This window comes from Heptranchias perlo, chromosome 20 (genome assembly GCF_035084215.1).
Source record: "Heptranchias perlo isolate sHepPer1 chromosome 20, sHepPer1.hap1, whole genome shotgun sequence".
Lineage (NCBI taxonomy): Eukaryota > Metazoa > Chordata > Chondrichthyes > Hexanchiformes > Hexanchidae > Heptranchias > Heptranchias perlo.
In genome coordinates this window covers 2,384,512-2,411,790 of record NC_090344.1, presented here as the reverse complement: position 1 = coordinate 2,411,790, position 27,279 = coordinate 2,384,512, and the positions used below count along the sequence as shown (strand labels likewise).

General features: G+C 45.4%; 1 protein-coding gene and 3 non-coding genes across 4 annotated transcripts; 2 read left to right on the top strand and 2 right to left on the bottom strand.

Moving 5' to 3' along the window:
* Positions 1-748: 748 nt before the first annotated feature.
* LOC137335561 (zona pellucida sperm-binding protein 4-like) lies at positions 749-3,077 on the top strand. Its single transcript, XM_068000877.1, has 8 exons — positions 749-763; positions 837-934; positions 1,010-1,143; positions 1,224-1,413; positions 1,604-1,751; positions 1,890-1,962; positions 2,731-2,844; positions 2,919-3,077. Exons 1-8 carry the CDS (start codon positions 749-751, stop codon positions 3,065-3,067), a joined length of 921 nt encoding a protein of 306 aa, XP_067856978.1. The 3' UTR covers positions 3,068-3,077.
* A 7,979-nt stretch (positions 3,078-11,056) lies between these two features.
* Positions 11,057-11,131, bottom strand: trnan-auu (transfer RNA asparagine (anticodon AUU)). Its single transcript has one exon. It is a non-coding gene; the product is annotated as a tRNA-Asn (tRNA).
* Positions 11,132-21,297: 10,166 nt separating this feature from the next.
* On the top strand, positions 21,298-21,379 carry trnas-uga (transfer RNA serine (anticodon UGA)). Its single transcript has one exon. It is a non-coding gene; the product is annotated as a tRNA-Ser (tRNA).
* A 4,208-nt stretch (positions 21,380-25,587) lies between these two features.
* trnat-agu (transfer RNA threonine (anticodon AGU)) lies at positions 25,588-25,661 on the bottom strand. The gene has a single exon. It is a non-coding gene; the product is annotated as a tRNA-Thr (tRNA).
* Between the last annotated feature and the right edge of the window lie 1,618 nt (positions 25,662-27,279).

Here is a 27,279-nt window from a genome sequence, read left to right as displayed (position 1 = left end):
TGCCAGGTGGGTGTATTCTTGGTCCGTCTATATTCTGGGCCAGGACTGTCCAGGGTCACCCGCAATCCAGCTGCTCTGCTTCCCTGGACAGTTTCATCTCTCTCCTTGTCCGACAACGCCAGTTGGAAATTCAAACGTTTCCAGTCCGGAGAGTGGAACTGGTGGTGGGATTGGGAGCTTCCAATCCCGCAGAGTAGATTTGATGGTGGGATTGGGGGTGGCTGTTAATCAGATACAGAAAGGGCAATAGTTAATCGCTCTTTGACCCAGTATCTGCAGTTCGAATCATTCTACTGTTGCTCCGTGACTTGGGAGTCACACTGAGGAAGGGCAGAGTGAACGAGCTCCGGCACCTGCTGTCACTGACCATTTGGATTTGATATTTGATTTCTATCGGAGATGCGGGCAATTTAAATCCAAGCAGCGCGGTGATGAGCTGCAGTTGGTCCACTGGTTTCCATTAGACAGATAATGGGACGGGACGGGATAGAAACTGAAACATGGATGGGGTTTGTCCCCCCTCCCGGTAACGGTCCCCTTGACCCTCCCCGTGGGGCAACTAACCGCCTTTCATTGACTCTCTTGCAGTCTGCACCAAGGATGGGCGGGTCCTGATCGCGATCTCCAAGGATTTGACGCTGCCTCCTGTAAACCTAACAACCCTCCATCTGAAGGATGGAGACGGAGCTGAGTGAGGTCCAACCGTGGCCTCTGCAGACACTGTGCTCTTTCAGTTCGCAGTCACTGAATGTGGCGCTACTCAGCGGGTAGGTATTGCGGGCTGGGAGCCCCATCGATGGCTCAGTTCGGGACTGATGGTCTTCTGTCTCTTGTAGCTGGACGGGGTGAACATCCTGTATGAAACGGATGTGTTGGGTGAGTTTGAGATCTTGGATGGCGCTTTGGGATCGGTGACCAGGGACAGCCCTTTCAGGTGAGAATAGGAGCACATTCAGCGGGTAGAGACAGTGAGGAGCTGAATTCTTCAGCCGTGTCCGTTCTCTTGCAGGCTCCATGTCCAGTGCAATTACAAGGGAAGCCAGGAGTCTGATCTGCAGGTGAAGCCCAGAGTTTACACCCTTTCTCCACCACTGCCTGCCACTGAGGCCGGGATCCTGCTTCTGGAGCTGAGAATAGCGAGAGGTAACGAGTGCTCGCTGATAGTAGTGTCCAACTTCAGGCTCTCTCCAAATAGTGCCCACCCTTCATTTTTCTCTTTCCAGATGGTGGCTACCGGAGCTGGTATGTGGCCAGTGACTACCCGATCCTGAGTGTGCTCCGGGACCCCGTGTTTGTGGAGGTTCGTGTTCTGAACCGGAACGATCCGTTCCTTGTGCTGGTGCTCAATGACTGCTGGGCGACCCCCACCCCCGAGCCGTATTCGGGGCTCCGATGGGACCTCCTGGTGGACAGGTGAGGGAGTGTGGGGATTGGGGAGGGTGCGACATGGGCGGATGTTAATACAGATCGTCACTGGAGTCCGAGTTCATGATGGCGGGGGGGTGGGGCGGAGAGATAGTCCTTCGAAGTTGATATTTTGTTCCAGACGCTGGTGGAATAGGTTTGATGTAACCGTGTGACTCCCTCTCTGTCTCTGTTCCAGGTGCCCCTTTGCTGGTGATAACTACAAAACCCGCCTCCTCCCGGTAAACGCTGCTTCCCATTTGCTGTTCCCAACTCACCATAATCGTTTTGTCGTCCGCACGTTCGCTTTCTGGGACCGAGTTTCGGGCCGGGCTCTGACCGGGGAGGTGAGTTTCCTTCAGTGCTTCTTTCCCGGTCACTTGGTATCACTTGTTCCCTGGCTCTTAAGTGAGTCGGTTGACTAGAAGCATTAATCTGCTGACTGTAACCTGTGGGACTGACCATACCGCACTGTCCCTTTGCAGGTTTATTTCCACTGCAGTGCTGAGGTTTGCTACCCTTCCACCGGAGAGAACTGCACGGCTCCCTGCAGCCCCAGTAAGTACCTGTGATCTGACTAGAGACTCCACCCTGATGGGGAGGGGTGGGTGTGGGACATCTGGACATGGGGCTCCCACAGCAAGGGGCCGAACACTGGGCACAGGGTGAATGTCCCGAACCTGGCGGTTCTGGGAACTTGTCCAGTTCCATTCGGTGCAGGTTTCCATTCGAATAGCAATCTAGGGCAGCGGGTCAGTAATTGTGAAGGATGCTCTGATCCTTGAGCTGGGATGAATGAGGTATTTTTGGTTCCTTGCTACTTGCCCGGATGCTGAGCTGCCCTCCTTGCCGACCCCTGAGGAGCAGAATCCTCCCATTTTTGGCATGGGTGTGTTCCACATCCGGTTCGGAGTAGTCCACCCTTGGCCTTGGAGAACATTAAACCAGCATCTAACTATCATCATTCTGACACTGGGAATTCAGGGTGGAACCGAACCGTTGTCCCGGGGCCGGACACCTGGCCAATCGTGAGTGTCTCATAAAACTGCGGGTCAAAGTGCATCGAACAGTGCCTCCTTCACCAGGAGACCAGACTGGCCATTGTGGCAGCAGCAATTGCGAACTCTGCTCAGTTTGCACGTCCTTCTGAGAATCCGTTTGGTGAGAACCGGATGGAATTATAGCCGGAACTGTAATCTCCAAACTCTTTCCGGTACCCAGGGCCCTGACGTGTTTTGCATGAGGCCATCTGATTCAGGATTTCCAGACAGCTGAAGATTTAATCATTCACCATGAACTCTTGTCTCTTTCTGTCCTTCGCCCCAGAGAGGCGAAGAAGCGCCGATGACCAGTCTGGGGTATTGGTGACCGCTGATGGACCCATCCTTTTCCTGGAAGGTGAGGCGAGATTGGCTGCTCTGATCTACCAGGACGAGAAAGGTAAAGCAGGGAGCTCCACATGTGTCTCGTGATGGAGTAACTGGTGCCCATCTAACCCTGGCTTCTCCTCACAGATACTGCTGTTGATTCCCCCTTCCGTGTTCCTGGATTCGCGGTTGGGGTAGCGCTGCTCTCCGTGGCCCTGTTGGTCGGGACTGTTGCTATATGGAAAATGGAGCAGGGCCGCAGGGTGGGCTCCGAGTGCAGCTCCATGGAACTGTAGATGTGTCTGTTGGATAATAAAATCCTGTTATTGATGATTCTGGTCTCGTGTTATCTTCCAAATGCTCGCTGGGTTGTACTCTTTGCAGTGAGTTAACTTGGTGTCTGGTTTGAGAATTGTTTTTGCTGCAGCCAACAATTGCAACCTTCCCCAATTCGGAATGAGATCCGGGTCAAAGCTATGGTGGGTTTGTCGTAAAATGGTGCCGGGAAGGAATTACTCGTTCCCTTGTCTCTAACTCTGCTCCTGTGGGTTGGTTCTGGGCCCATATCTCTGGAATTGCCACTTCCCTGAGGGCATCGATTGACCAGTTTGCCAAGCCGGGAGAATGTTCGGCTCTCTCCTTGCACGACCACTGGCTGCTGGTCTCTCTCCGGCTACAGGAGCAGGAGAATAGACGAGATGATTGCGTGGCTACAGGGATGGTGTAGGAGGGAGGGATTTAAATTCGTGAGACTTTGGGACCGGTTCTGCGGAAGATGGGACGGGTAACACCGGACCGGACCGATGTCCTCATGGGGGCTGTTTGCTGGTGCTTTTGGGGCAGGTTCAAACTAGAATGGCAGGGGGATGGGAACCAGAGCAGGAAGACGGAGGAGAGGGAAACAATGATAGAAACGAAACAGAACGGGAAGAAGCAACAGTGGCAGGCAGAGAAAACATACTGATAAACAAATGGATCCATAGTGCAAAATAATAAGATGACTAGCAATCTTGAACAGTCTAAAGGTGTTAATGTGCGGATCATTTGCAATAAGGTTGATGAATTTACAGCGCAGATAGGTATTAACGGGTATGATATAGTTGCGATTATGGAGACATTGCTGCATGGTGACTAAGTATGTGAACTGAACATCCAGGTGTATTCAATATTTAGGAAGGACAGGCAAAAATGGAAAGGAGGTGGGGTAGCGTTGTTAGTAAAGGAGGAAATCAATGCAATAGTGAGTAAGGATATTGGCTCGGAAAATCACGATTTGGAATCTATGGATGGAGTTAACACCAAGGGGCAGAAAACGTTGTTAGGAGTTGTCTATTGGCCCCACACAGTAGTGGAGATGTCGGAGAGGGCATTAAACAGGAAATTAGAGAAACAGGCAAGAAAGGTAAACCATAATCAGACTTAAATTTACATACAGCTTGGTCAAACCAAATTAGCAATAATACAGTGGGGGAGGAATTCCTGGAGTCTAGAAATAAATTATGTACACTCATACATTGAGGAACCAACTAGCGAACAGGCGATCTGAGATTGGGTATTGTGCGATGAGAAAGGATTGATTCACAATCTTGTGCGGGCTCCCTGAGGGAAGAGCGTCCGTTACATGATAGAATTCATCATTAAGATGGAGAGTGAAGTAGTTAAATCCGAAACTAGGGTGCTGAATCTAAATGAAGGAAATTACGAAAGTGAGTTGGCTGGGATCGATTGGAGAACTTGACCAAAAGGGATGACGGTGGATAGGAAATAGCTAATATATAAAGAACATGTGGAGAAATTATAACAATTATTAATTCCTGTCTGGCACAAAAATAAAACAGGAAAGGTGGCTCAACCGTGGCTTATAAAAGAAATTAGCCATTAGTTCCAAAGAGGAGACATGTAAAATTGCCAGAAAAAGCTGCAGGCCTGAGGATTGGGAGCAGTTTAGAATTCAGCAAAGGTGGACTAAGAGGGGGAAAAGTAGAGTATGAGTAATCTAGCCGGCAACACACAAACTGACTGTAAAAGTTTCTATAAATGTCAAGAGAAAAAGATTAGTGAAGACAAATGTAGGTCCCTTACAGTCAAATGCGGAACAAAGAAATGGGAGAACAACTAAACACATACTTTGGTTCTGTCTTCAAAGGAGGACACAAACAACCTTCCAGAAATGATAGGGAAGTAAGGGTCTACTGAGGGAGAAACCGAAGGAAACCAGGATTAGTTTTAAAGAAAAAGTGCTCGGGAAATTAATGGGGCTAAAGGCTGACAAATCCCCCGGGCCTGATAATCGACATCCCAGAGTACTAAACGAAATGGCCCTGGAAATAGTGCATGCATTGGTGATCATCTTCCAAAATTCTACAGACTCGAACAGTTCCTACAGATTGGAGGGTGGCAAATGTTACCCCACTATTGAAAAAACGAGGAAGAAAAAACAGGGAATTACTGATCAGTTAGCTTAACATCAGTCGTGGGGAAAATGCTCGAGTCTATTTTAAAAGATGCGATAACAGAACGCTTGGAAGGCATTAACGGGATTGGACAAAGTCAGCATAGGTTTATGAAAGGGAAATTATGCTTAACAAATCCACTGGACTTTTTTGAGGAGGTAACTTGTAGAATAGACAGGGGTGAACCAGTGGATGTGGTGTACTTGGATTTTCAGAAGGCTTCTGATAAGGTCCCACACAAGAGGTTAGTGTGCAAAATTAATGCACATGGGATAGGGGGAATATACTGGCATGGATTGAGAATTGGTTGACAGACAGGAAAGAGTAGGAATAAATGGGTCTTTTCCCGGGTGGCAGGCAGTGACCAGTGGGGTACCGCAGGGATCAGTGCTTGGGCCCCAGCTATTCACAATATATATCAATGATTTGGATGAGGGAACGTAATGTAACATTTCCAAGTTTGCAGATGACACAAAGCTGGGGTGGAATGTGAGCTGTGAGGAGGACGCAGAGGCGGTCCAATGTGATTTCGACAAGTTGGGCGAGTGGGCAAGAACATGGCAGATGCAGTATAACGTGGATAAATGAGGTTATCCACTTTGGTTGTAAACACAGAAATGCAGATTATTATCTGAATGGTAAAAGATTGGGAAAATGGGGAGGTGCAACGAGACCTGGGTGTCCTTATACACCAGTCGCTGAAAGCGAGCATTCAGATGCAGCAAGCAGTTATGATGGCGAATGGTATGTTGGCGTTCATTGCAAGAGGATTTGAGTACAGGAACAGGAATGTCTTACTGCAGTTGTACAGGACTTTGGTGAGACCCCATCTGGAGTATTGTGTGCAGTTTTGGTCTCCATATCTGAGGAAGGATGTCCTTGCCATGGAGGGAGTGCAATGAAGGTTTCCCAGACTGATTCCTGGGATGGCAGGATGATGTATGACTCGGCCTGTATTCACTAGCGTTTTGAAGAATGAGGGGTGATCTCATCGAAACATATAAAATTCCAACAGGACTAGACAGACTCGATGCAGGGAGGATGTTCCCGTTGGTTGGGGAGTCCAGAACCAGGGGTCACAGTCTCAGGATAGGGGGTATGTCATTTTGAACCAAGATGATGAGAAATTTCTTCACTGAGGTTGGTGAACCTGTGGAATTCTCGACCACAGCAGGCAGTGGAGGCCAAGTCATTAGATGTATTCAAGAAGGAGATAGATATATTTCTTAATGCTCAAGGTGTCTGGGGAAAAAGCGGGAACAGGGTACCGAGTTAGACATCAGCCATGATCATTTTTAATGGCGGAGCAGGCCCGAAGGGCCGAATGATCTACTTTTGCTCTTATTTTCTATCTTTCTATGAAATTGATAAAGATAAAACAGTCTGAACCCCCAACAGAATATGACGTGCAGCATAGATATTAATGAGAGGAAGTGAGAAGCATTCCCGTGAATTGGCTGCGTGGCTTAGTTGGTTAAAGAACTCCGGTCCCAGATTCAACTCCCCGTGGTGCTTTTGTGGAATTTATGATGTACAGTTCGGTGTTTGTACTTTGTGCAGGGTCCAATATGTCACTTCTCAGAATATCTCTTCAAAATGCCCTTTTATTTTACAGACTGACCTCTCATAGAATGTGAGCGTACCATCTTAATGTCAGGACACGTTCTTGTTTCTGGGCTCGTTGAGGTCGGGGTATAATTCTCGATTCGAGGTTCATATTCCGGAGAATCCCCAATTTAGCCTGAGAATTTTTATCTTTAGTTGCGGTTCAGACTTTTGCAAAAAGGAAAAGAAGTCCCCAAATCACTCCACCTCAATCTCAAACGCTTTCGGAAGAAGTTCAGTTCAAACAATCACTACCTTTTCAAGGCACGTCAATAACCTACACTTTCATTGAACGAGCTTTGCTTTCAATTGCATTCGACCTTGAAACCGGTCTGGCCTTTCATCTCATTGAAGCAGAGTCTGGCCGCTTTGTATCTGTGAGCATGTCATTGACGAGGTTTGCTTTGATATTGGTCTCTTTCAATTTTAAAAATTTCACCAAGCCTCAGGGAAAAGAAACCAAGAATCGAATTGTCCCTGCAAGTGAAGAATTGAAGGGATTGGTGCAACAAGCAGATCTGGAAAATGCACAGTGCGGTCGCTCAGGAATTTCAAATCCACCCTCTCGCCACTCAGCGATCATATTAACTGACCTTTACACTGGCTCAGTGTCACCGCGCTGAAATCGAGTATTTCTCCGGCAAGTTTCTCTTAACTTTACAGTTGCTGATTTAAGAGTGACGACCAGCTCGTCGGTTGAAGCTTGCAGGAGTGAAAATCCAATCATTTAGTGAAGTAAACTGACAGTAGACAGCTGTTTTATTGGTGGCTGCAATCTTAAAGTTTCGCTCAGTGAATTATTGGTTTAGCAGGTGACCTCTTCGTCTGTTTCGGTGGTGCTATCACTTAGCGAGAAAGTTTGATGGTTCGAACCCTTATTTCATTTTCCCGAAGGATTCATCGCCTCAAAGTTCCAGGGTCTCAATGTGTGTTTGGTCTGCAAGAAAATGTAACGTGATCATTGCCGGCTGAGCAGGGCTGATATTCCACCACTTACCCTGCGATCGGAAATCAGGCACATGAAACATATAAAGGAATGGAACATTGGCTTCACGGAAATCACAATTCAGAACCCATTTCTTTTAAGCGGGTTTATTTTAAATCAGTTAACGCCTGCCTTAAATAGTAGACTCAGGACTGTCTCACAAACAGGTTAAATCTTCATAGAATAATTACCACAGTCATTTTTAGACTGGACGCCGCACGGCGACTTTGCTGTCAGTGAAGAGAGACGGGAAAGACCAAAGTGCCGTTTGCCCCTCTCACTGTTGCCGTGAAGGACTGTGTCCAGGCTGAAGTTCTGTTCCCATCGGACGATCCTCCCCCCAGATTGTCCTTTCTGAGCTCCAGTCAGGTGATGCTAAACACTCACGTGGGAAAAACCAAAATCTACAACAAGGTGTTTAAAACAAAGCCGATTCATTTAACAGATATCCAGAATATTAAACTCCAGCCCAGTTATAGGGGTTATTAACATCAGCAGAAACAAACCCCAAATGTCAGAATGAACATGGTTCAGTCCTGGATGTGATTAACAGCAGAATCCTACCCTTGCAGTCACTTGTGAACTCGCTGGTGTCTCAGCATGTGTGATGACTGAACGAATCCCTTCACACACACACGGAATCATAGAAAGTTACAGAACAGAAGGAAGCCATTCAGCCCATCGTGTCTGTGCCGGCCGAAAAAGAGCTATTCAACTTAATCCCACTTTCCAACACTTGGTCCATAGCCCTGTAGGTTACGGCACATCAAATGCACATCCAAGTAATTTTAAATGAGTTGAGGTTTTCTGCCTCGACCACCCTTTCAGACAGTGAGTTCCAGACCCCTAACACCCTGTCCGCTTCTGTGTATCCTGTTACTTTATCACTGCTATCCGGAAGTCCATAAACAACTCCCACCAAAGTATTGTATTCGATTCTGTTACTCATTTCTACGCAACGCGTTTCTACTGCGTGCTCACCTTTACTGATATCTCTTCTTTCTAATGCTGTAATAATATCCCTCCTCAATATCGCTACTCTATCGCCTTTTCCAATGTCCCTCTCCTTTCGAAACGGCTTATAATTTGAAATAATTATCTCCCAGTCATGCCCAGTTTGCAGCCAGGTCTCAGTGATGAGCACTACGTCATGCATTATAAGCTGAATTTACGCTTCTAATTCACTTGTTTTATGTCTTATGCTACGTGCATTAGTGCATAGAACATTTAATTGGGCAATAGAACTTGTCCTGCCCTTATGCCCGGATGTTGTGTTCAACACACTTGGTAAATAAAGTTAGTGAACTGCAGACACAAGTGGCAACATGGGATGATGATATCGTGAAAATAATGGAGAGCTGGCTCAAACAAGCGGAGGAGCGGCCACTTTATTTAATGATACACGATATCATTACTGGCTGCAACGTATTCAGGAAAGGCAGGGAAAAAAAGTGGGGGGAGGGGTTAGAGGGGAACAGGCACTATTGATCAAAAATACTGTTACAGCGGTAGAAAGGGTCCAAAGGCAGAATCTATTTGGTTAGAATTAAGAAACAATTGAGGAGCTATTAAGCTGCTGGGTGCATTCTATTGGCGACCAAATAGTGGGAAGGAGTTGGAGGAGCAAATTGGCAGGTAAATTGCAGAAAGATGCAATAATTTTAGAGTCGTGATAAAAGGGAACTTCATTTATCCGAATATAGACTGGGAAATAGCAGTGTAAAAGACAAAGAGGGCGAGCAATTCCTGAAATGTGTCCAAGAGAACTTTCTTAATCCGTATGTTTTCAGCCCAACGAGGAAGGAAGCAGTGTTGGATTTATTGAGGGGAAAGAAGTGGGGCAAGTGGAGCATGATTCAGTGGGGGAGCACTTAAAGCAGGTTTAGTGTAGTTATGGACAATGCAAGGAAAAATCAAGTATGAAAATACTCAACTGGGAAGAGCGAATTTCAGCAAGTTGAAAAGGGATCGGGTCCAGGTGGATTGGAATCAAAAATTGGCAGGTAAAACTGTAAATGAGCAATGGGAGTCTTTGAGTGAGGAGTTCGTTCGGGTACAGACTGGACACATTCTTACTCGGGGAAAGGTTGGGCATGCAAAACTAGAGCTCCCTGGATGACAACAGAATATTTGAGACAGCATTTTTTACATTCTGAATACCAATGTCCGGACAGGTGTGCCCGCGGTTATCAAACACAACCTCGTCACCTCCACGTTGACAGATAAAAAGCGGCCACATTCTGCTTCAGTGAGATGAAATCCGAGAGCGGTTTCAAGGTCAATTGCAATTGCAAGTAGAATGCATTCAGAGAACGTGAGATCATTGAGATACCTCCAAACACCCTGTCAGTTTGAACAGCAGCTCAAGATCAAAAGTCTGGGGGAAAAAATGAGGGTTCGTCCGGGATTTGTCACATATTTCAAGCAACAAACCCGAACCGATAATCATACCCCTAGACCAACGAGCCCGCTGGAAAAAAAAGCAACAAGAAGTCGTTCCTGAGTATCAGCGGCAACTTTCCCCAAATCTTCCTTAAAGTACCGTAAATACAATTGTGTCCGTACATTAGTGAAGAATCATAAATCCAATTTCTTCTCTGTTGGGTTTTTTTTAGGGCTCCTGACGCTGATAAAGATGATTGGGGACAGTTGATGAGTTAATGGTTGTAAGGGTGCAGATACTCCGGTGTAAGGGTGCAGATACTCTAGTGTGAGGATGCAGATTCTCCGGTGTGAGGGTGCAGGTTCTCTGCTGTGAAGGTGCAGATGCTCGGATTTAAAGGTGCAGATATTCCGGTGTAAGGTTGCAAATACTCGGATTAAAGGGTGCAGATACTCGGATGTGAGGATTTGTTGCCGCGACTGAAATGCGGCTTAGAACTGTTGTTATTATCCAAGGCAGCGCTGCAGGATCCTTTCATGATCTCTCACAAATCAACTGAAACCGATCGGAATGTGAATACAATTTTGCGTTTCCAAAATTAAAGGGAGTGACATTCATTGTGGAAACAGTCTGGTGTCGCTCACTGCAGAAATATCCATGTCAGAGTGAAGCGGCTCTCCTGCAACCTTCGGACCTTGTCTGTCAAGAAGAATTCAGATTTCCGCGAAGCCAATCACAGGTTAAATGGTGGAAGATCGGCCGTGCTCAGCTGGCCATCGAAACCGGGCATTTGTTTTGCAGTCAAAACAAACATCAGAAACCAGGAAATGCGAGACCACGAAGATAAAAATTACCACACCGTCCCTGGGTGGGCTCGAACCACCAACCTTTTCGGTTAATAGCCGAACGCGCTAACCGATTGCGCCACAGAGACAGCACACGGTTGTTACTGAACCACTGATTGAACGAGTTAAAAATTCAGGTTGCAGCGATTAATATAACCTCTCTCTGCTTTCAGTTTGCCGTTAAACACCTGTGTGTTGGAAGACTCAGTCCCCTCGTGGTCGAGAGGATTGATTTATCGAGCTGTGATTCGCCATTCTCTATTCTAGGAATATTCAGGTTTACTGAAAATGAGATGAGATGAAATGAGCAGGTCCGACGAGCAGGTCTGTCGCACGACTCGGTGTCAACAAAGTTGTCTCTAGCACTTACAGTGAAGCGGGCGGCAGTTTTCACTCTTAAACCAGTAACTATGATGTTAAGAAAAAGTGTGGCCGAGACATACTCGATTTCAGCGCGGTGACACTGGGTCAGAGTCAAGTTCAGTTCATGCGATTGCCGAGCGGCGAGAAGGTGGATTTGGAACTCCTGTGCGGCTGCACTCCTGTCCAGATCTGCTTGGAGCGATGTTCAATTCAATTCATCACTGACAGGGACAATTTGATTCCAAGTTTCTTTTTTTCTGCTGCTTGGTGTGATTTTAAAAGTTGTAAAAGACCCATACCGACCCCAAACTCGTCACTTCCACTCTGACAGATGTAACGCGGTCACACTCTTCACTTCAGTGAGATGAAAGCCGGGAGCGATTTCACGGTGAACAAAACTCATTCCAAGAAAATGCGGGTCATTGAGGTGCCTTTAAATTCCAGATTGTTTGCACTGAACTTCTTCCCGAAGCGTTTGAGATTCAGGTGGAGCGATTTGGGGACTTCTTTTCCCTCTTTGCAAAAGTTTCAACCGCAGGTCAAAATCAAAAGTCGAGGGCAGAATGAGACGCCTTCCTGAAATTTGAGAACCAGGGAAGCAGACTTTAGAGCAAGGTTCTGTTTATTGAGAAAAAGCAGATAAAATATTCATTCCGGAACGATCCAGAATCCGATCAGCTCGAAAAGTAACGATTACCCCGTGATTTGAACACGCAGCCTTCTGGTGACGCAAAATGTCATGAAGATCGAAGCAGGAAGTTGAAAAGTGGGAATTGATAGATTCAGTGAGTGGACAAAACTGCGGCAAATATAGTTCAATGTGGGGGAGAGCGAGGTCATCCACTTTAAATCTAAGAACGATAAATCAGAATGTTTTCTATATGGTGAGAAACTAGGATTTGTGGAGGAGCAGAGAAATTTCGGGGTCCAAGTACAGAAAGCGCTACCAACTAGCGTACAGGTACAGAAATTAATTAAAATTTCTAATGGACCGTCAGTGTGGCCGGTTAACTCAGTTGCTTAGAGTATGTTGTAAAGCCTTCATCACGGATTCGATTCTTATAATTTACATTATTTATTTCGGCTTTTTATAACTTTTGAAATCGAAGCTTTACAAAAAAATATATCAAGACAGATTCGAGGGGACAGTTTTTTGAATAACATCCATTGTCACTTTGCCCCTGGACCGGAGAAACACGTCTTTCTTTTTATTCGGGATTTTTTGGCAATTGACCCTGTGACGCAATGGCGAGTGTGTTGGACTTCTACTTGTTTTGTTTGATAAGCCATTCAAAGGTTGTGGATTCGAGTTGCAACGGCGTTGGATTTTAGTTCGGGAGCTGGGAAGTGAAATTTTGCAGCAAAAGCGCAACAGGATCATTAATGTCCGTCAAGGATGTGAAACTGTCCCCGACACTTCATCTTACACAAGTGGCTCCAGTCCCAGCCGAATTCATGATTGTTCAACCACTCTGAGCTGGATTGGTGAAACTCTCTCAAGAAGGAGACTCAACATCTGCTCAGACCGAAAGTCAATCTGCTCGACTTCCGGCTCTGTCAGACTGCATGTTCCTTCAGACAGGTTTCCAACTGGACACATGCATCCTGCTGCCGTGGCAGCATTGGTGCTTCAGGGGTAGAATTCTTGCTTGCAGTAATTCTGTTCCTGTAAAACGAGCTCCTGAAGTGTAGGATGGAAAGTATCCTGGCTGAGCGGCCTCTGGCTCTGGTTAAAAGCTCCAGTTAAATCCCACGATTTGTTGATGTGTCAAAGTCATAGTTTGTGTCTCTAAAACCGCAGCCTCCCTCCTGTAAACAAGTAATACGAAACATCTCATCTGCGCTTATAACCGCGTCGTCCGGAGGAACCACATGGCAATTCAGATAATTAAATGAATTTTGGAACACATCAGTTGTACCTTCAACGCCGGTCGAAATGTTCACAAGGAAAAGGATTGTTTGATCTTGCTGAGATTCGAATTAAAAACCCCGGTATTTCCTGAGCCTGTAACTCAAATAAGGACTGATTGCGCCGCTGGAGCCCGGTCACTCTGATCACCTGTCACACTCTGCTGGAAAGAATCTGAAGGTGAGATTTCCTTACCTGTGGAAACGTGTCCTGTCCCCGTGATGAAACGAATATCTGCACTTTCACTTTCAGTTTCTTTCACATCCTTTGCTCCATCGCACGACAATCGGGTTTTCTTTGAACAAGTCAAAATGGATATTTGCAGAAATTCTGTCAGTGGAAAATTCGAATCGAGAAACGCCCCAAACATTGAAACCAGCGATTTAAACCACCAGCTCACACTTCCACAAAACAAGGCCTGTCTTTAAAGGTCCGTTTAATGATGAAATAAATTAAATTAATTGAAGCTAATTGACCGCATTTGCCTCGTGCTGGGGTTGTTCGCCTTGGAGCAGGGAATCATAGAATCATAGAATCATAGAAGTTACAACATGGAAACAGGCCCTTCGGCCCAACATGTCCATGTCGCCCAGTTTATACCACTAAGCTAGTCCCAATTGCCTGCACTTGGCCCATATCCCTCTATACCCATCTTACCCATGTAACTGTCCAAATGCTTTTTAAAAGACAAAATTGTACCCGCCTCTACTACTGCCTCTGGCAGCTCGTTCCAGACACTCAACACCCTTTGAGTAAAAAAATTGCCCCTCTGGACCCTTTTGTATCTCTCCCCTCTCACCTTAAATCTATGCCCCCTCGTTATAGACTCCCCTACCTTTGGGAAAAGATTTTGACTATCGACCTTATCTATGCCCCTCATTATTTTACAGACTTCTATAAGATCACCCCTTAAACTCCTACTCTCCAGGGAAAAAAGTCCCAGTCTGTCTAACCTCTCCCTGTAAGTCAAACCGTCAAGTCCCGGTAGCATCCTAGTAAATCTTTTCTGCACTCTTTCTAGTTTAATAATATCCTTTCTATAATCGGGTGACCAGAACTGTACACAGTACTCCAAGTGTGGCCTCACCAATGCCCTGTACAACTTCAACAAGACATCCCAACTCCTGCATTCAATGTTCTGACCAATGAAGCCAAGCATGCTGAATGCCTTCTTCACCACCCTATCCACCTGTGACTCCACTTTCAAGGAGCTATGAATCTGTACTCCTAGATCTCTTTGTTCTATAACTCTCCCCAACGCCCTACCATTAACGGAGTAGGTCCTGGCCCGATTCGATCTACCAAAATGCATCAGCTCACATTTATCTAAATTAAACTCCATCTGCCATTCATCGGCCCACTGGCCCAATTTATCAAGATCCCGTTGCAATCCTAGATAACCTTCTTCACTGTCCACAATGCCACCAATCTTGGTGTCATCTGCAAACTTACTAACCATGCCTCCTAAATTCTCATCCAAATCATTAATATAAATAACAAATAACAGCGGACCCAGCACCGATCCCTGAGGCACACCACTGGACACAGGCATCCAGTTTGAAAAACAACCCTCTACAACCACCCTCTGTCTTCTGTCTTCAAGCCAATTTTGTATCCAATTGGCTACCTCACCTTGGATCCCATGAGATTTAACCTTATGTAACAACCTACCATGCGGTACCTTGTCAAATGCTTTGCTGAAGTCCATGTAGACCACGTCTACTGCACAGCCCTCATCTATCTTCTTGGTTACCCCTTCAAAAAACTCAATGAAATTCGTGAGACATGATTTTCCTCTCACAAAACCATGCTGACTGTTCCTAATTAGTCCCTGCCTCTCCAAATGCCTGTAGATCCTGTCCCTCAGAATACCCTCTAACAACTTACCCACTACAGATGTCAGGCTCACTGGTCTGTAGTTCCCAGGCTTTTCCCTGCCGCCCTTCTTAAACAAAGGCACAACATTTGCTACCCTCCAATCTTCAGGCACCTCACCTGCAGCGGTGGATGATTCAAATATCTCTGCTAGGGGACCCGCAATTTCCTCCCTAACCTCCCATAACGTCCTGGGATACATTTCATCAGGTCCCGGAGATTTATCCACCTCGATGCGCGTTAAGACGTCCAGCACCTCCCTCTCTGTAATATGTACACTCCTCAAGACATCACTATTTATTTCCCCAAGTTCCCTAACATCCATGCCTTTCTCAACCGTAAATACCGATGTGAAATATTCATTCAGGATCTCACCCATCTCTTGTGGTTCCGCACACAGATGACCTTGTTGATCCTTAAGAGGCCCTACTCTCTCCCTAGTTACCCTTTTGCCCTTTATGTATTTGTAGAAGCTCTTTGGATTCACCTATGCCTGATCTGCCAAAGCAATCTCACATCCCCTTTTTGCCCTCCTGATTTCTCTCTTAACTCTACTCCGGCAATCTCTATACTCTTCAAGGGATCCACTTGATCCCAGCTGCCTATGCATGTCATATGCCTCCTTCTTCTTTTTGACTAGTGCCTCAATCTCCCGAGTCATCCAAGGTTCCCTACTTCTACCAGCCTTGCCCTTCACTTTATAAGGAATGTGCTTACCCTGAACCCTGGTTAACACACTTTTGAAAGCCTCCCACTTACCAGACGTCCCTTTGCCTGCCAACAGACTCTCCCAATCAACTTCTGAAAGTTCCTGTCTAATACCATCAAAATTGGCCTTTCCCCAATTTAGAATTTTAACTTTTGGGCCAGACCTATCCTTCTCCATAGCTATCTTAAAACTAATGGAATTATGATCACTGGTCCCAAAGTGATCCCTCACTAACACTTCTGTCACCTGCCCTTCCTTATTTCCCAAGAGGAGGTCAAGTTTTGCCCCCTCTCTAGTCGGGCCATCCACATACTGAATGAGAAATTCCTCCTGAATACACTCAACAAATTTCTCTCCATCCAAGCCCCTAATGCTATGGCTGTCCCAGTCAATGTTGGGAAAGTTAAAGTCCCCTACTATTACCACCCTATTTTTCTTGCAGCTGTCTGTAATCTCCTTACATATTTGCTCCTCAATTTCCCGTTGACTATTTGGGGGTCTGTAGTACAATCCTATCAAAGTGATCTCTCCCTTCTTATTTTTCAGTTCTACCCATATAGACTCAGTGGGCGAACCCTCGGATATATCCCCTCTCACTACTGCCGTGATGTTCTCCCCAATCAAGAACGCAACTCCCCCTCCTCTCTTACCTCCTGCTCTATCTTTCCTATAGCATCTGTACCCTGGAACATTGAGCTGCCAATCCTGCCCCTCCCTTAGCCATGTTTCAGTAATAGCTATAACATCCCAGTCCCATGTACCCATCCGTGCCCTGAGTTCATCTGCCTTGCCCATCAGACTTCTTGCATTGAAATAAATGCAGTTTAATCGAGACTTCCCTTGGTCTTTGCCCTGCTTTCTCAGACCATCTGTCCGGTCATGTTCTGTACACTCACCCTTACTGCCTTTTGTTTCTGTCACCACTTTATTTCCCACTGACTTCCTGCATCGGTTCCCATCCCCCTGCCACATTAGTTTAAACCCTCCCCAACAGCACTAGCAAACACTCCCCCTAGGACATTGGTTCCAGTCCTGCCCAGATGCAGACCGTCCAATTTGTACTGGTCCCACCTCCCCCAGAACCGGTTCCAATGGCCCAGGAATTTGAATCCCTCCCTCTTGCACCATCTCTCAAGCCACGTATTCATCTTAGCTATCCTGTCATTCCTACTCTGACCAACCCGTGGCACTGGTAGCAATCCTGAGATTACTACCTTTGAGGTCCTACTCTTTAGTTTAACTCCTAACTCCCTAAATTCAGCTTGTAGGACCTCATCCTGTTTTTTACATATATTGTTGGTGCCTATATGCACCACGACAACTGGCTGTTCACCCTCCCCCTCCAGAATGTCCTGCAGCCGCTCCGAGACATCCTTGACCCTTGCACCAGGGAGGCAACATACCATCCTGGAGTCTCGGTTGCGTCCGCAGAAACGCCTGTCTATTCCCCTTACAATCGAGTCCCCTATCACTATAGCTCTGCCACTCTTTTTCCTGCCCTCCTGTGCAGCAGAGCCAGCCACGGTGCCATGAACCTGGCCACTGCCACCTTCCCCTGGTGAGCCATCTCCCCCAACAGTATCCAAAACGGTATACCTGTTTTGGAGGGAGATGACCGCAGGGGACCCCTGCACTGCCTTCCTACTCTTCCTCTGTCTGTTGGTCACCCATTCACTATCTCCCTCAGTAATATTTATCTGCGGTGTGACCAACTCACTGAACGTGCTATCCACGACTTTCTCAGCATCGCGGATGCTCCAAAGTGAGTCCATCCGCAGCTGCAGAGCCGTCAAGCGGTCAAACAATAGCTGCAGCTGGACACACTTCCCGCAGGTGAAGGAATCAGGGATACAGGAAGGAGCCCTGAATTCCCACATCCCACAAGAGGAACATGACACGGCCCTGGGATCTCCTGCCATGACTTAACCCTTAAATTAGCTTAAGAACAACTACAATGTCAAGAGAAAAAAAAAGGAAAGAAAAACTACTTACCACTCCCTTTAAGGAGTTTACTCCTTTAAATTGTTCTCAATTTCGAGAATGTTAACTACACTAGGGACCTGGGTTCAGAGGAGATTTGATAGAAGTGTTCAAAGTCATGAAGAGTTCAGATAAAGTAAACATAGAGAAGCTGTTTTAATTGGCGGAATGGTCGGGAACCAGAGGACACAGATTTGAGGTGATTGCAAAAGAACAAAAGGCGATATGAGGAAAAACTTAATTACGCAGCGAGTAGTTCTGATCTGGAATGCGCTGCTTGAAAGGGTGGTGGAATCAGATTCAATCGTGACTTAAAAAAGGAATTTGAAGGGGAAAAATACAGAGCACCGGGAAAGGACCGGGGAATGGGACTAATTGGATTGCTCTTATATAAAGCCGCCACGGGCTCGATGAGCCGAACAGCCTCCTTCTGTGCTGTAACCATTCTATGATTCGATGGACAGAAGCGGTCTGAATGAATGGGCGATCGGTTGTGGGTCGCAGGGATATTTTAACTGGTTGTCCGGTTGTGTTACTGACGGCTCCTTGTTCTCGGATTATGGTTTTCATTTTGGGCGTTTCACTGTTTGATATGTGAGAGGTCCCCAGTTCAAATCCCAGAACCCTCCTGTTTCACTATTTCCAGTGAGGATTCACTCATTTCTTTCTCACATCTTTTCAGCGTTGCAGAAAGCAGGATTGATTTAATCCTCGAGCATATTTGAAGTCCAGAGGCCAGAATGCAGCCGGTTTATCGACGCAACACACACGGAGAGAGTAAAATGTCTCACGGCGGTGTGCAGATTGAAACTGACGGTGAATTTATCCCAATTCAGGCGATCTCAGAGGTGCAGAATAAAAATGCTCCTTAATTGGTCGGGAAAACGAACCCTGTTCCCTCGCGTGGTAAGTGCAAATTCTACCAGTGAAACAGCAACGTTTGCATGGAATCGGGCTCTCCGTGTCCAGTTGGAAACCTGTTTGAAACAACATATAATTTCACAAATCTCCTCTGAGTACCTTGCACATTCTGATTTACAGCCCTGCATTACTAGCACTCGCTGCTTGTGATGGCCGAGTGGTTAAGCCGTTACATCTAAAACTCGACAGGGTCTTTCGGTGAAACATTGGAATGCTGCTCACGGCGCTATTGTTTACAGTTTTGTTCAATGCTCAAATAAATATGAACTGGAGATAACGGACCGCATTTCCTTCTCTCAGAGAGATCCTCCACCGCGGCAGAGCCTTTTAATTGGGAGCCCAATGGTCTCTTGCAAAACTTCAAGGTGCTTGAAGGAAACTTCACAATAATCCACAACTGGAGTATTGTGTCCAATTCTGGGCACCGCACTTTAGGAAGGATGTGAAGGCCTTAGAGGTGGCGCAGAAAAGATTTACTGGAACGGTTTCAGGGATGAAGGACTTCAGTTACGTGTATAGACTGGAGAAGCTGGGGTTATTCTCCTTAGGGCAGGAAGGTTGAGAGGAGATTTGATAGAAGTGTTCAAAATCATGACGGGTTTAGATAAAGTAAATAAAGAGAAACTGCTCCCGTTGGCGGAATGGTCGAGAACGAGAGGGCACAGATTTACGGTGGTTGACAAAAGAACCAAAGGCGATATAAGGAAAAATGTTTTAAATCAGCGAGTAGTTATAATCTGGAATGCATCTCCTGAAAGGGTGGTGGAAGCAGATTTAATCGTGACTCTCTAAAAGGAATTGGATAAGTATTTGAAGGAAAAATATGAGCGGGTCTCCAGGGAAAGAACGGGGGAATGTGACGAACTGGATTGCTCTTAAAGAGAGCCGGGGAAGGCTCAATGGGCCGAATGGCCTCCTTCTGTGCAGTAACGATTCTATGAATGTATGATTCCATCTCTCTCAAGCTTCATTTCAAATTCTGCTAACTTGATAATCAAGCTTTTTTTCTATACTTAGATCTCTCTTTCTCTCCCTGTCTCTGTCCCTCTCTGTTTTCCCCTGATGGACTTCCCAGGCTTCGTTGAACGGCCAAAGCTCATCGAACCTGCCACACCAGCAGAGAACGGTAAAGATCGAAAGACTGAGACGGTCGGAAAAGTAAAGGACCAACCCAGATGATGAATTCGTAGCCAATGTCCACATATTGATGTCTCTTCGTCCTCATAGTGAAAACATCAGTACTTTTAGCCCAGTATAAAAACAAAGTCTTGTATTTATAAAGCGCTTTTCACGACCTCAAGACTTCCCAAAGCGCTTTACAGCCAATGAAGTATTTTTGAAGTGTAGTCACTGTTATACTTGTGGTAGTGTGGATAATCTGCGGATGCCGAGACAGACAACAATGTAGCTTTAGAGCAATTAATTCTGCAAAGTCTCACTTGATATTACAACTCGCACATTCGAAACAAATGTGGTAAAGAGAGGCTAATATTGTTGATATGAAATATTTAATGTACGTCTTCACATTGCCGCACATCGGAATTGAAAAAGTGATCGGATGGACAGAATGGTGGCCGATCGGCTGTGGGTGGCACAGAATTCTGCATTGGTTGCACCCCTCTGTTATCAGTGGCTCGTTGGTCTTCGGGTATGATATCTCGCTTTGGGGATTTGCTGATTGTTATGTGAGAGATCCCGGACGAGCCCTGCGGTGTTACCATTTTTAGTTCAAAATCACTAATTGGCTTCTCACGTCTTGTCAGCGGTGTTGTCGGCAGGATTGTCTTAATTCCAGTGCATGGAGGACAGAATGCAGAGGTTCTGTCGACGACAACACACATGGAGAAAGGAAAATATCACAAGATGGTGTTCAAATTGAAGCTTCATGTGAACGTATCCGAATTCACGTGACCTCATGAATGGAGAATGAAAAATGCTCCTCCATTGAGCGGTGATCGAACCCGGGCTTCCCGCGCAGAAATCAAGAATTTGATCACTGAAATAACAAAGTCCGCACAGCAGCCGGCGGTATGCGCTCAGTTCGAAACCTGTCTAAAAGAACATACAGTCTCAGAGTTCTCCTGTCATAACCTTCTTCATTCTCTTCTGCAGCCGTGTCGGATTTGTCACTTGCAGCTGCGATGACCCAATGATTAAGAAGTAGGACTTGCAATGTGATTTTCCAACCCAGCTTCGACGCAACACACGTGGAGAATGGAAAATGTATCAAATGGTGAGCAGATTGAAGCTGAGGGCGAATGTCGCACAATTCACGCGATCGTATGAATGGAGAATGAAAATAATCCGAAACGAACCGGAAATCGAACCCCGGTTTCTCACGTGATAAATGAGAATTCTATCACCGAGACAGCAAAGTCAGCACATCAACAAGCTGTAAGTTTCCAGTTGGAAACCTGTCTGAGAGAACAAAGTGTCACAGATCTCGTGTGATAACCCTACGCATTCTGATTTATAGCTGTCAATCATTGAGGTTTCCAGCTGCGATGGCCGAGTGGTTAAGGCGTTGGATTTGAAATCCAATGGGGTTTCCCTGCACAGGTTCGAATCCTGTTCACAGCGCTACTTTTTAAAGTTTGTTCAGTGTTCAAATTAACATGAACTTGAACGAACGGACCTTGTTCGCTCCCTCAGAGATGTGCTCCATCGCCAACGACGCTTTAAACTCGGAGCCCAATGATCTCTTGCAAAATTGCAAGACACGTGAAGGAATCTCTCCCAAGGTCCATTCTAAGTTCTGCTCGTTCGCAGAACTTGACATTTATACAACTTATTTCTATGTTTTAATCTCTCCCTGTCTCTGTCTCTTGACTTTGCCTGTTTTCTCCTGATGGACTTCTCAGGCATCGTGAACAGCGAAGAATGATGGAACCTGCAACACCAGCAGAGAAGGGTAAAGATGGAAAGACTGAGACGGTAGGAAAAGAAAAGGTGCAACCCAGCTGATCAATTCGTAATTAATGTCCACACATTTATGTTTCTTCCCCTCACAATGAAAAAATCAGCAATTTGAGTACAGTACACTTATGGTAGAGTGTATAATATGTGGATGTTGAGACCGACAATCGAACCTTTGCCGTGGTGATGAAAGCGCCGAATCCTAAACACTAAACCCCAAGGAAACGCTGAAAATTCTTTGCTGCGAACAAGCAGAGCAACGCGGCCTTTCCGACTTGGCCCTTTGTAATTCAGGTCATTTTCCTGCCAGACAAACTGCTGGCACAAAATGGCATTTTCTGTTCGAAATAATATCGCGACAGAGGTGATGTTCAGGGAATGACATCACCAAGTGCAAGTAGGCATGGACATGAAATGGAAAGTGAGGTAAAATACGACCACAAGCTGCTGATGGACATGTTTCCATTTCCAAAATTCACGCACTGAATGCAGCTCCTTGGAAAGCTGAAAGGTCACGCAGGTCCATCATGAATCGTTTGAAGCAACTGGCAGTTTAAAGTGGCATCTCCTGCTGCTTCTGTGGGGAGTGAGAGAGAGGCACTGTCGGTATTTGCGTGCAGTTTGATTTTGCACAGAACTGCACAGAGAAACAGCAAATATACCGGGGCTGTGAGATGTTCTATATTATTGATATTTAGCCACAGGAATATCCGCGGTCAGAAGCTGAAAAGAAGGAGAGATAAGAGGCCTGGGAATAAACACGGAGCTGAATGAATCTTGAAAGAGCGAAATAAATAATAATGTCATCAGTTCCACTTTGTCTCGTGCGCAATCTTGGGAGCTCCCCAATGGCCTGGTGGTGAGAATTCGGTACTCTCACCGCCGCGAGGTTCGATTCCCAGTTAGGGAATTAACTTTAAAAAGAGTTATGAACTTATTAAATTAATTACATGAAGCTAATTAAATCCAGTTCGTAGTTGAGTCCCTGTTTTAATCATCATGAATCAATCCATAACTTTCTATTTTAGACTGAAGGCGATGTTGACGTGGTGACCGAGAGACAGTCAAAACTTTAATAAGATTTTTATGCTTTGAATGTGATGATTTTTTTTCATTTTATAGACTGCATCTTAAGAGTGGGATTAAAAACGCAGTGGAGTCGTTGTTAAATTTAACATTAACTGGCAACTGTCGCTGTTTATCACAGGAGCGCCCGAACTGGTTCTCCGATCAAGATGAAAGTAACGCAACGAGGAACATCTGATACAACACGAAAGGCATCGGGCTATGACAAAAATCCCCACCGTTTTGCTTTTCCAAAATAAAGGATGCGAAATTTATTCTCTGAACATCGGAACAGTCTGGTCTCACTCACTACAGAAATCTCCATGTCCCAGCGAACCAGCTCTCCTGCTGCGAATGCGGCCTCCCTTCGGGCCTTTCGGGGGCTTGTCTGTCAAGGAGAATTGTAATTACCGTGAAGCCAATGTTCCATTCCTTTATATGATTCATGTGCCTGATTTCCGACCGCAGGGTAAATGGTAGAATATCAGCCCTGCTCAGCTGGCAATGATTCCGGTACATTTTCTTGATTCCAAAACATGCGTTGAAACCCTGGAACTTTGAGACGATGAATCCTGAGGAAAAATAAAATAAGGGCTCGAACAATCAAACTTTCACGCTAACGGATAACACCGCCGAGAACAGGTGAAGAGATCACCTGCTAAACCAATAATTCACTGGGCTAAACTTTGAGATTGCAGCGACCAATATAACAACTGTCTACAGTCAGTGAAAAATGAATGATTAAAGCTTGTTGGAGTGAAAATCCAACCAGCCAGTCTTCACTCTTAAACCAGCAACTATGAAGAAAAACATGCCGGAGAAATACTCGATTTCAGAGCGGCGACAATGGGCCAGAGTAAAGTTCATTCAATATGATTGCCGAGTGGCTGGAGGGTGGATTTGGAACTCCTGACCGATTGCACCACGCATTTTCCAGATCTGCTTGGATCACCAATCCCTTCAGCTCATTACTTAGAGGGACAACTCGATTCTCGGTTTCTTTTTCCTGACGATTGATGAATTTTACAAATTGGAAGCGATCAATATCAAATGTAAACACGCCACCGACATGCTAACAGATGCAAAGCGGCCACACTCTGCTTCAATGAGATGAAAGTCAAGAGTGATTTCACGGTCGAATGCAATGGCTAACACAATTCATTCAACGAAAGTTCAGGTCGTTGAGGTGCCTTTAAAGTCCTGATTGTTTCTATTGAACTTCTTCCCAAAGCATTTGAGATTCACGTGGGACGATTTGGGGACGTTATTTTCTTTTGTGCAAAAGTTTCAACTGCAGTTCAAGATCAAAATTCCTGGGACGACAGTTGTTCACAATTTATCGGTGCTGGGACCACTGCTGTTCACAATTTATCGGTGCTGGGACCACGGTTGTTCACAATTTATCGATGCTGGCACAACTGTTGTTCACAATATATCAGTGATGGGACCACTGTTGTTAACACTTTATCAGTGGTGCGACCACTGTTGTTCACAATTTATCGGTGCTGGGACCACTTTTGTTCAAAATTTACATTCATGATTTGGACACGGGAATCGGAAGTACAATTTCAAAATTTAGGGAGGACACCTAATTGCGAGCTGTAGTTAATACAAAGAAAAATGCGAATAATAAAGGAAGACGTTAGTAGATTTGCAGAATGGGCGTGTAAATGGCAAATTAATTGCAATATTTATTATATACTCCCTTGCCTTTTTGCCCCACCCCCACTAAATGCATTACCTCACACTTCTTCAGATTGAACTGCATTTGCCACTTTTCTTTCCACCTGTCCGCTCTATGGATATCTTCCTGCATTCGACAGCTTTCCTCCTCACTCTCAACCACAGGAACAATTTTTGTATCATCTGCAAATTTCTTCATCATGCCCCCTACATTTAAGTATAAATCAATGATCTGTACCATGAAAAGCAGGGACCGAGTATGAAGCCGCATGGAACCCCACTCGAAACAGCCTTCCAGTCACAAAAGCACCCGTCGACCACAACCGCTTGCTTCCTGCTACTCAGCCAATTTTGGATTCAACTTGCCAATGTCCCTTGCATCCAATGGGCTTTTACATTTTTGACAAATCTGCCCTGTAGGACTTTGTCAAAAGCCTCGTTAAAATCCATGTTGACTACATCAATCGCGATACCCTCATCATTCCTCCTTGATACCTCCTCAAATAATTCAATTCAAACGACCATCCCTTAACAAATCCACGCTGACTGTCCTTGATTAATCCGTGCCTTTCTCAATGACGATTCATACTTCAGCTCGAGTTTAGGCTGACTGGCCTGTATTTACTCGATCTATCCCTTTCTCCCTTTTTCAACAATGGTACAACGTTAGCAATCCTCAAATCCTCCTGCACGACACCTTTTGCCAGGGTGGATTGGAAAATGATGGTCAGAGCCTCCGCTATTTCCTTCCTTGCTTCTGTTAACATCCTGGGATATATTTCCTCTGGGCCTGGAGATTCAGATCGAGCGATTAGAGGACTTCTTTTTCCTCTTTGCAAACGTTTATCCCGCTGGTCAATATCACAAGTCTTGGTCCAAATTAGGATGTCTTCCGGCTTTGAACCTCAAATCGTGAATTATACCCCGATCACAACGAGCCCAGAAACAAGAACGTGTCCTTAAATTAACGTGTTACAGACACATTCTCTGAGAGGTCTGTCTGTGGAATGAAAGGGCGTTTTTGAACAGTTATCCGTTTCCTCCTGAAACCTGAACAAATACGAACACAACATTGTTATTTTGTCGCTTTATTCCATAAATTAGGAAAAATAATGAGCTGCACAAGGCACTGCTGGGAGTTGAACCCAAGACCTCCTGTTTACTAGACAGATGCTTTAACCAACTAAGCCACAGCGCCAATTGATGATTTCTGGTCCCCACCTCCTCACTAATATCTATCAGCGACACTTCACTGTTGGGGGTTCAGGCCGTTTTATCTCTGTCCATTTCGCTTGTCGGTTCACCTGTGCATCCCGACACTGACTGCATTTCTCGCTGAGTTTATCTTTGTGTATCCTTCAGTGCGTTGATGCACGGATGATTATGTGTGATTGTATTTGTGACATTAAATAAATCAGGGCGTCAGACAATTCTCGCTCTGACATTGGAGAACTATTGAGCCGATCTTTACAGCGAAGTGTTGTTTATTGTGGTGCTGAAACTAAAAAAATCGTAAGAGGAGCAAAAAGGGAAAAGGAGAAAAACTTGTGAGGGAAAATGAGGACAACTCTCAAGGTTTTTACGAGTATATTAAGAGAAAGAAGGGAGGCTGAGAGTAATGTGGGCCGCTTAAAGACAGATGGAGGTGATATTGTAATTGAAAATCAGGAAATGGCAGAGTTGCTAAATTTTTACTTTGCATCGGTCGTCACAGAAATGGATGAGGCTAACATAGCAGAGACACGAGGAAAACTGTTAATAAATCAAGGGGATTCAGTACAAGTAAAATGATGGCAATGGAGAAAATGAGGAGGCGAAAGATCGACAAATCTCCAGGACCTGATGGTTTCCATCCCAGTGATTAAAAGGAACAGGTGAGGAAATTGTACATACTTTAGTCATGATCGATCATAACTCTCTTGATTTCGGAATTGTTATTTAACGAAGCGCATCTTGATTGGAGGCTTCTGTTTGAGAAAGATCTCGAAGTGATAATTGAGAGACCGAAAATAAAGCTGTTTGGCAGGAGCGCTGATGCTGTCGGTTGTTCGCTGCTCTCGTGTTGCCCAATTGTTAAGCGTGCGTTACTTATTTATAGCAGTATGGGCTCCAGAAATGACCAGGTTGTGAGTTCGAGCGTCTTCGAAAACAATCAAACCTTTTACTCCGAACATTTTGAACGGAGTTCAAGATACAAATGGTATCTTCCATAACGCATCTTGTTAACAACCAGTCGTTTTTACAATACGCTCTTGTGGGACAAACGTATGGAGGTCAACAATCGACTTCTTAGTTTTCCCATGTGGGCATTTGGGTTCCTCTGGCCTACCGTCTTTCAATAGCAAGTGCCAGTTTACTTGTTCATAAGGGGAGAGATGGGCTTTTAGCGGCAGCTCATATGGCAAAGGGGCCGGTACGAGATCTTTAAATCTAAAGAACCAAAAAAACAATTCTTCTTTTCATTAAGCCGATATTCATCGGTTGAAAGTGTCGTGTTGGGAAAATTTGGAAGAGAAATATGCTGCCTGGTTTCACTGTGTACAGGAGAAATTATTCAGCTTACAGATGTTATAACGCTGAAAGGTCGAGATGCCTTTTCCAACTCCCGTGTGGGACAAGTTCAGCTTTTGAGCCGCTGGGTAAAGTGCTATTTTAATTGCTGCTAACGAATGACAAGACATTTGGCACAAACAAGAAGAATTGTAAACTCACGAGTTCACTGTCCATGTTTCTTATATCTTGTTCAACAGAAACAAGGATTCTCCTCAACACGTTGCTGAGAATTTTATCAAACGGACCTCACCCTCGTTCGACGG